Source organism: Diuraphis noxia, unplaced genomic scaffold, assembly GCF_037042655.1.
Source record: "Diuraphis noxia isolate RWA-SAM2 unplaced genomic scaffold, SU_Dnox_SAM2 contig0003, whole genome shotgun sequence".
Taxonomy (NCBI): domain Eukaryota; kingdom Metazoa; phylum Arthropoda; class Insecta; order Hemiptera; family Aphididae; genus Diuraphis; species Diuraphis noxia.
Window position 1 is genome coordinate 10,092,965 of NW_028301713.1, and position 10,032 is coordinate 10,102,996.

Sequence of the window (10,032 nt, forward strand, 5' to 3'; positions counted from 1 at the left end):
TTAGTCTAGTTTAATGTCCTACAAACATAATTGAAAGATATTTACAGGGCATAATGACTAATGAGCGATAAAGTGTACCCTGTTTTTTGCGACATACGGAATATGTATAAACATATGATAAATACAAAATACATAAAAGATTGAATTAAGTAATTTTTAGGGTAATAAAAGAATGTAATTTTTTTAAGGCAATATTATATTATATTCAATTGCATATATTTGATAAATTTTTAGTACATTAAAGTCTTCGCATTACATTTATTAATTATTACTTTTACTTTCAATCATGCCTAGTTTCAAGCTTTTTTTTTTAATCACAATAATTATAGTCCAGTTTTGTATAGTATTTAAATAAAAGAATTCAAATAATGCCACAGATTTATACTTTTTTAGGTATATTATTTAAATATTTATAAAGTCTTAGAGGTTTTAAAAATTTACCGCGTTCATCGATGACAATACCATGGTTACTACTATTTTGTCGTATCTTCAGAAATTTAAAATTTTTAAGAGGACGTAATACCAACAGACTGATACCCGCATATTGTGTTGTCTCCGTCTTATTACTGCATGACTTAACAACTTTTACAATCAGCATTCAGCAGAATACTTGGAGCTAATGTAGGCAATGTAGCTCTGTTAGTTTAAAATTTAGAGTGAATTGACTTCGAATAAAATTTAAAGGTAAGATTATTATCTAGACAACCTCATATGCTTTTTATAGTAATTTAATTGTAAATCAAGCATAGACATATAAAACATATATGTCAATGAAATCGAGTTATAAGTATTTTAAGATGTAAAAACTATTTACAATTTTAAATATTCATATCTGTATAATGAAGTTTAAAAAAGAAAATTTCTGCTTCTAATGACAAATACTGAAATACGATCAATAATAAAAATTTATAATAAGTGAATATTATAATACCTTTCATGTTTTTCTACTTTACACTTTTACACTAATGGTGAATCTTGTTGTACCTATGTACCTACATGATGTATGTTTTGCATGCGGCTTAATTGTTTTCAATCTTGATTGAGTATTGTGATGGCAATGATATCTCTTCTGAAATTAAACAACCTATTTACTTACATTATAAGTTAGTCACTGTAATAATCAGACAATCATTATTCAATATTCAGTATAATGGACAGTTGTATTCTTGTATTATTCAGTGTTCTATAATATGTAATGTACAATAAAATTTACAGAAATAGAACGATTCAATAATAAAATTATAGTTATTTAAGTTATTTGTTATTTGGTACAAATATAAAATATTTCAAAGACTAAATAATATATTTTTGCTTACAATCTCTTTGGTATTTCTGACAGCGCTTTCTCTCTCGCACATATCTTTGATTCACAATATATATTCTCTCTCTATGCGCGGTCCATTCTTTTATAGGTCTATGATCAGCTGCTATGAGCTAATTGAGCTATGATGCTCAGACGCTCAGTCCTTTTCTCTTATAATTTTAAAAAAAGAGATACATTTTGGAATAATTCAAAACTACATTATTTTAATAAGTATAAGGACATATAAGGTATAACAAAATAAAAACATAATAAAATACACTATACAGTTATCATATTCTTAGGGAAACATGGCGAATTATTATAATTAATTTAGTTTTATAAATTAAATTTATATTTATTATAACAATATCGCCATTCAATTACTTATACTTGATAAATGAACAGAGTTTACCAGACCTTTTGAAAAAAAAATTTTCAAACAAAGTATAACAATAATAATTGGCAATTATTGTCCATGTTGGAGTCCCTGAATAATCTTTTCAAATATTGTTAACAGAGTTGGAACATGTTGTTATCATGATTCATATCATCAATATATATTGTTTATTTGTGTTAGAGTTTAAATACTGTTTTCTTTTAACTAATAATTTCAAATTTCAATTCTTTTTTATTATTCTAGCTAGTAGCTTGTTGCTTGTTTTATATTTACAAATTCGAAATGTCCAACTACGCTTAAACTTCAATATTACTTATAAAAGTAAATTCCCTTATTTAAAATCGTCGCGTTGTGACATTTTATTACAAAAAATACAACAACCAGGTACCAACAGGTAACAGAGTAGTATACATCGAATTAAACTTTTATTTCCTCATAGCTATTTTAAATGTAGCTGAAATTTTTAGAAAATAATGGAAAAAGGACTGAACATAACTACCGAATTTACAAGTGGACTTCAAGTTTTATTTGACAATGTCAAGAAACACAAAGTAGTATTGCCTGAAGCGAAAAAGCCTTGGACACTAGGTTTGCTCCTGTTCTGGATTAAAGATAACATATTGGTCGACAAAGACAAATGCGATTTGTTCATGAAAGGCAACACTGTGAGGCCAGGCATCATTGTTGCTGTTAATGACCAAGATTGGGAGCTCTTGGGTGATTTAAATTATCAAATTAAGAATAATGACAATATTACATTTATATCTACATTACATGGAGGTTAAAAATTAAAACACCAATGTTATTTTATTTATTGTTTATTTAATATAAATGAAACCTACTTAAATCAATAAAAGTTCTTACACAATAGTATGTATTTTTTCACCAATAATATAGTCTGGAAGAACATTAAATTATACAAATAAGAAAATCAATTATTTTTAATCTGAAAACTTAATAATTGGGACTAATTTTTCAGTTTGATTAGTTCCTTTTCAAAAGTATCAGTGATTTGTGAATCCTTAAATTTGAATAGAATCGTTTGAGGTTTGGTACTTTTTGTAGGATCAAGAACACATGTTAATTGGACATTTTTTGAGTTGCGTTTAGTAAAATTCACAGATTCATTCAGTAATGTATTTGCCATTATAGTTCCTAAGGCACTATCGTTCCTCATAATTAATTGTATTTTTTTATCATCCACTGGTTTCAAATACAATTGACCAACACCAAGTTCTTCATATTTACCATTTTTAAAACAAAATAGTTTACTTTTAGACTCAAAAATTGCATCATTCTCTTTAATAGGTGTAAAATTCACAACTGGGGGTTGATCCTCATCTTCATCTTGTGGATTTTGAGGTTCCTGAGGAGTCTTCAAATTTTCAGCAGAAAATGTTATGGTAGGAGATTTTGATCCGAAACTAAAGAATGGCTTGGAATTATTTTGTTCAGTAGATTTAAATGAAAATGATGGTTGAGAACCTCCAAAATTGAATGGAGGCTTCGTGTTTAATGTCTTGCATACAACAGGTTTATCTGAGGGGGATGGTTTTTTGTCATTAGAATTAAATGCCAATGTTTTATCATCACTAAATTTAAAGTCAGGAGATTTACTAGTAAGAGAGGTTGACAATGGCTGATTATTAAATTTGAATTCACCCAACTTAAATCCATTATTCCCTGTTGCAAGTGTATTCTTTGATTCTTCTGAAGAAAATGGTTTTAATTTTGTTTCTTCATTTTTTTCTTCTGTGTGTTCTGTAGACGTCTTATCAATTTTCAAAATATTTGTACCTAATTCTTTAGTACTACTGTCTTGGCTTGTATTACCAAAACTAAATAATTGTTCATTGCTAGAAATATTGCCAATTGGATTTATAAAACTAATTTCATTTTTCTGGGCATTGACAGAATTATTTTTTACTTCATCAGAGTTCTTTGTACGTGTTATTTTACTTTCCATTACTGATATTTGAGGAGATCCTGAAACATTTCATTAAAAATTTATAACAGAATATTAAAAGTCATTTAAATTTAAGATAAAATTGAAACTCTAAAGAGAGATTATCCCTAACTTCCCAAAATAATAGTGCTAACTAAGTTTTTTTCTATACAACAGATGATAAATAGTCAGAAAGACATCTACCTCATTGGTGTATAATAGAATTTAGACTTCTGTAAGCCATTGAAAGTATACAAATAGGGATGTATACCCTAGTCCCTAAGTTACTTTAAAAAGTTCAGTCATTATTATAAGCAGTATTTATTTATGTTATATTTTTTAATCGAATTCAATAAGCACAATTTCACATAAGGTATTAAAACAATTAAAAATGTCTTAATAAATAATCAAATGCAACATTGCTAAGCAATTTAAAATAGACACAATGTAAAAAAAGGTACAGTCATATAAATAATGAAAACCACAAAGGAAATGAGTATACGTATTTCTTTTCAATGCATAGATCAAAAAAATTAAATGCCAGAATTTATGCTTACATTTAAATAATATACCTAACATAGCTTACCTAAATATGAGATTTATATTTTATTCTAAATTAAATATTATATTAGCATTGATTATACTAATATCTATTCAAAAATCAATAACACCAATATTTTCAGAATAAAATAGTATTTATAGGTATAGTACACATTTTGTTAAATCATAAAATATACTATACCTACATAATATATTATATTATGTGTCAGGAGAGAACATTACCATGATCCAAATAGAACACGTTCAGCAAGGGTTGACACTATTATACATAAATATACAATCTATATAGTTGTGGTACAAAGTGTAGGAAATGGGGCCTCGGATCGGTTGGTGCCTTGAGTCTGCATATACAAAATGGTAATGTTATCTCTTGGCACAGCACAGAGCATAGAAATGTTTTAATAATCATAATTATTACCCTAACTTTAAAATATAAAATTTTAAAAACAGTAAACTTTATTTATGCCAAAACTCGAGAGAAATAAAAAAGATAACATTTTAATTGAGTTTGAGACAACAAAAAATTTGACATAATAAATAAATATATAAATATGCAAACCTTTATTAGAAGCCATTGAAGTATCAGGCGTGTTTGTTTTAAAACTAGAAAGATCGACGAATTTGCTTATTTGTTTTTCATAGTCTTTCAATGAAGGAGTTAGCACGCAATAAGGATTTTTCTGCACAGCATTTGTAATAAATTTAACAAATGCCTCGTTTAGCTTCATCACCTTAACATGATTAACAATTGGTGGAGTTGAACTTTTGGAACTGTTACTTTCTGAAAATGTTAAGCTACTAGACGTAGTCAATGAATTAATCGTTGATGCAGATGGATGATTTCCACTCTCACTGGGTATGTCATTTGATTTTGACAAAAAGGAAAATGCTTGTTTAGAATTTGAATTACTGGATAGACTGTTGAATCCAGAAAATCCAGAAAATATTGGTTTTAGTTCACCAGATTCATCTCTTTGTAATGTTCTTTTTGCTCTTTTTAGAACTCGGTTTTTCAATACAGAATCGTCTGCTACCTTAAATGTTCCTGGATCCACTTTTTCTTCTTCCTCATCCCAATTGTCTTTGGTTAGTTCATTACCTGCTCTGCGCTTACTCATAATGATAAATGTTCACTAACCTTTAAAACAAAAATATTAATTGTTTTTATATATAAACATATATTACTAAAAAAAATAAACCATATAAAAGAGAAAAAAATGAAAGCAACAGAATGGGAATTTAATGAAAATTTGCCCTCGAAAAATATTTTGTCCAAAGTACATAAACATTTCAATACAGTAATGCATACATAATACATCTACATATTTTATAATTGAATAACAGTTAAAACTAATAGATCAATAAAATAATAGCTGAATCTCACCTTCTAGTAGTTGCCAAATGTCTAGCCTCAAGTCACTAGATAACTAGGTATATCAGTTTACACAAATCTTATTCACACTTTACGGTTTACAGTAAAATTAAAATTCGAAATATCTACATTTAACGCTGAATAATAACCGTCAATTTGTAATTATGAAGAATGAGACGCAACTAGTAACTGGTAAATGGTAATTACAATAACTACGAATGTCATACAGTTTACCTACAAACAGTACAAACACTATACACCATAAACGAAGTCATGAAACACAATCAACATTCAACAATCATAGGCACTATATACCATACGGTCTCTACAAGCTCAGTCGCACAGAACTATGCTACAAGGTAGACTCGAGACTCGATTCCTTAGACCGAACTCTGGCGTCTGGTTAGTGTTGTAGCACAAGCACAAGCAGATTATATAAAACCATAGAACAATATAAAACTTATCTGTGGTTGTAATCCACTCGCCAGTCGCCACTCATCAAAGAAGAAATAAAATAAGCTGATAAGACAAGCCCGCCGCTCTGAGTAATTTCCTGGCATATATATATGGGATGATATCAGTAATTCTCCTACAACCACAGTTTACTACATCAGTATAGCCAACTGTAAGAAACCAAAATCTGAATTTAATTTAGGTAGAAACTAGGTACGACTATAAAATAAATATTGTCTAACTTATTTTAACTTTTTTAAAGTGATTTTGTTGTTTTTTCATTTAACTGTTTCTATACATGACAACTAGCCCAATAAATAGTTAAATAGTCTAATATTTAGATATAATGTGTATATTATATTTCATACTTTCATAGTATGAACATATTAACATACACAAGAACTTAGCTCACATTAAACTTTATTAAAGAAAGAAACAAATCGTACACGTACACATAATTTTACAACCGTCCGTCATAGCATACGGGCGACTACTGATAACTCTAAGTTACCCCGACTCCTCGTCTGTATAGTTATCAATACTACTTTTTCCCTTTCCATAACATACATAAACATAAATGATAGTGATAGTATTATATATAAACATAACATTCGGCCATCCTTAGGCCTTATGTCCTCATAAGGCACATAACACAATTTATAATTAATATACATTTTTAAATAACATAATAATTATGATAATTAGTTTTCTCTACGAATACAGCATGTCAACATAACAAATAATGCTTTACATTCAACAGTATGAGGTACTTTAGAAAATATCTTGTATATCATATCATTATTATAATACTTAGCATGATAATTTTCATATAATTGACTTAATATTAATCATACAAATTAGAATATATACATGTATTTTAATTATTATATATAAGAAATTATATGAAGTCTTCAAGTTTTTTTGGCTTTCGCCTGACTCGAATGGGTCGTTGATCAGTCTTGTCCTCTTCTTCCTTCTCCATTTCTTCATCTCCCAGGTTACTATCTTCCTCTTCCTCGCATGAGTCAGGTCCAGAGTGCATATACATCTTCATCTGATCTAAGGCTACCACTCCTTCGTAAAATCTTTGGGTTCTTTGAATCTCTGGTAAATCTTGTACCCTGAAACGGTCATTAGGTAGGACTTCTGTGATTACATAGGGACCCTTGTATTTCACCAACATTTTCTTCGATTCTCCTGGCTGTCCTGTTGTCTGACGCTGTATCATCACTAAGTCACCTGTGGCAAATGTAGGGGCCTTAATTCGCCCTTGATTGTGATAGTCCTGCATTTTCTTTTGCTCTAAAACTATTGACTCTAGCGCTCGAGCTCTTAATTGTAAAATGTCACATGCGTTGTTTTGAGTTGATAGCACTTCATCTCGAATTGCATCACCATCGTAGGTCCTTGGAATAAATCCAAACATTAGTGTGAACGGAGTAGATTTTGTTGCTTTATTAAATGCATTATTAATGCTCCATTGAATTCTTCCTATAACTTTGTCCCAATCGTCTTCTTCCTTGCAGGTGGTAGTCAACATTGATAAAATTGTCCTGTTAAGTCTCTCACATTGTCCATTGGCTCTAGGTGTAGCAGTTGCGTTCCTCACATGAATAATGTTCCTGGCTTTACACATTTGTTCAAACTCTTTTCCGGTGAAAGCTGTACCGCGATCACTGACTATCCTTACCATGGGCCCAAATATAGCTATGATGTCCTCCATCAACTTGGTGGTAGTGGTGCTCTTGACATTTTTGGTTGGTCTTAAAATTGAAAACTTTGTAAATCCATCAACTAATACAAACAGATATACGTTGTTAAGTTTACCTTTTACAAAAGGTCCCAAGTGATCCACATGTACTGTATGGAATGGCACACCTATCTTATCAATTGCATGAAGTTTACCTTGACGTTGTCCGCCTGGTACTTTATTGTATAAACAGTCTAAGCATGATCCAACAAACCCTTTTACATATCGTCTCATATAGGGAAACCAATAGTGGCGTCGCAATCTTTCCAATGTGTTCTCTACAGCTGGATGTCCTACATTATTATGACATAGCCTCGTTATTTGACTTCTTGCTCGTTTTGGTACTACCCATAAAAGTTTATCGTTGTTCCTACGATATAGTCTCCCGTCAACAACACTATACTCTTCTTGAATTTTTCTTTCAGCTTTGTTTAATACCTTTTCTCCTCCAATCCCTACAATTCTTATGATTTCATTCAGTTTGTTGTCATGTCTTTGAGCAAGTGTTAACCAGTCATCACTGTTCATAGTATTTAACAATACATGAAATATTTCTGTTTCTTCTAAAATTGATTTTTCTTCAGCATTTGGATTTCTTGAAAGGGCATCCACGTGGTCCATCTTATTCCCTGCTCGGTGCTCTACTTCAAAGTCGTAATCCATGATCTGCAACCACCATCTTCCTATTCTTGGTACAATGTTTTTCTTGCAGAACGTCCATCTGACAGCTGCACAATCTGTAATCACTTTAAACTTTTTCCCTATTAAGTAAGCGCGAAACTTTTGAAAAGACCAAACTACAGCCAGAGTCTCTAGTTCAGTAGAGTGATAACGCGATTCTTCTGGCGTTGTTTGGCGGCTCGCATATGCAACTGGGTGCATTGACGCTCGCTCATCCTTTTGCAACAGTATTGCTCCCAAGCCCAATTGAGAAGCATCACAGTGTACTTCCGTCTCAGATAGCGGGTCATACAGTTTCAGTATAGGTTTATTTGTAAGAATAAATTTTAATTTTTCAAACGCAGCATCTTGGTCCTCAGTCCAATCCCAAGGAGTATCCTTATGCAGTAATGACGTAAGGGGTTTAGTAATTTGTGCATATCCTTGAACATATCGACGAAAATAACCAGTCAGGCCTAGGTATTGTCGCACATTGTGTACATCTCGTGGTCTGGGAAAGTTCATCACTGCTTCGATCTTGCGTTTACTTGGTGCTATTGAGCCTTCTGAAATCTGAAATCCCAAGTATTCAATTTCTGTACACAGAAAATTACATTTCTTTAGATTTAATGTAAGATTAGCATTAACAAAAGTTTCAAGTACGGTTTCTAAATTAGACAACCCGTCTTCTACTGTGCGACTAGGAATCAGAACATCGTCCATGAACACCATAGCAATTGTAAATCGCAGAGGTCCCAAAACTTGGTTGATCATGCGTTGGTAGACAGATGGTCCGTTTGCTATACCAAATGGCATTCGTGTGAATTCATATTGACCATCCGGTGTTATGAATGAAGTCTTCTCCCTGGCGTCTTTGCTCATTGGTATCTGGTAATAACCGGAGTACATATCTAGATTAGTATATAATTTCATACCTGCTAAGCGGTCAATTTGTTCTTCTATCAGAGGTAATGGATAACGGTCCTTCACCGTTATTTTGTTCAGTGCCCGATAGTCCACACAGAACCTACTTCCGCCGTCTTTCTTTTTGACTAATAGGATAGGAGATGCATATGGAGAATTGGAATCTGTTATTATACCGCATCCTTTCAAGTCTTCAACCATTACTCTCACTGTTCTTCGTTCTGATTCGCTCAACCGATAAGGACGGAAAGTAACTGGTTCGTTGGTAACAGTTATTATATCACATTCAGTACCTTCTACTTTGCCCAGTTCACTCATTTGGGTAGCAAAACAGTTTCGATATTTGTTTATGAGTGTCTGTAATGCCAGTTGTTCTTCAGTTGTTAGTTGGTTACCATGTTTAATGGACTCTACTTCAAGGTCTGATTTTTCGCACTGGGTTTCTGCCATCTCCGTACATAATATAGCTCTGCTTATTCTCTCATTTTCTTTTACATGGACGTCTGACGTTGAAAGATTGATAATAGGCAACCGTGCCTTACCCTGGTCATCAGTAGTTATGACACAACTTGGAATACAGCGGTCATCTCTTATCTGTGCGTTAACAAATAAATCTAATGATTTGTCATCCGACTGTACCTCAATCACTCCAACATGCTTCGGTGAA

General features: G+C 31.6%; 2 protein-coding genes across 4 annotated transcripts; one reads left to right on the plus strand and one right to left on the minus strand.

Annotated features, from left to right (window-relative positions):
* The first annotated feature begins 1,859 nt into the window (after window positions 1–1,859).
* On the plus strand, window positions 1,860–2,510 carry Urm1 (Ubiquitin-related modifier 1). 2 transcript variants are annotated; one of them, XM_015515032.2, is made up of 2 exons: window positions 1,860–2,094; window positions 2,155–2,510. In XM_015515032.2, the coding sequence occupies exon 2, from the start codon at window positions 2,174–2,176 to the stop codon at window positions 2,483–2,485; it is 312 nt and encodes a 103-aa protein (XP_015370518.1). In that variant the 5' UTR covers window positions 1,860–2,094; window positions 2,155–2,173; the 3' UTR covers window positions 2,486–2,510. The 2 variants fall into 2 exon arrangements, with proteins under 2 accessions (XP_015370518.1, XP_015370517.1); XM_015515031.2 differs by having other exon boundaries at window positions 1,862–2,094; window positions 2,168–2,510.
* Window positions 2,501–6,165, minus strand: Nup50 (nuclear pore complex protein Nup50). Of its 2 annotated transcripts, none has more exons than XM_089222722.1 (3): window positions 6,039–6,165; window positions 4,766–5,344; window positions 2,501–3,686 (listed from the first exon to the last, which is right to left on the minus strand). In XM_089222722.1, exons 2-3 carry the CDS (start codon window positions 5,322–5,324, stop codon window positions 2,668–2,670), a joined length of 1,578 nt encoding a protein of 525 aa, XP_089078848.1. In that variant the 5' UTR covers window positions 5,325–5,344; window positions 6,039–6,165; the 3' UTR covers window positions 2,501–2,667. The 2 variants fall into 2 exon arrangements, with proteins under 2 accessions (XP_089078848.1, XP_015370516.2); XM_015515030.2 differs by lacking the exon at window positions 6,039–6,165 and adding an exon at window positions 5,591–6,032.
* Window positions 6,166–10,032: the final 3,867 nt, after the last annotated feature.

Coding starts and splice junctions, on each gene's coding strand:
- Urm1 (XM_015515032.2), top strand. CDS start 2,174: ATGGAAAAAGGACTGAACATAACTACCGAATTTACAAGTGGACTTCAA.
- Nup50 (XM_089222722.1), bottom strand. CDS start 5,324: ATGAGTAAGCGCAGAGCAGGTAATGAACTAACCAAAGACAATTGGGAT. Junction 3,687..4,765: donor TTCAATGGCTTCTAATAAAG/GTTTGCATATTT, acceptor GAAATGTTTCAG/GATCTCCTCAAATATCAGTA.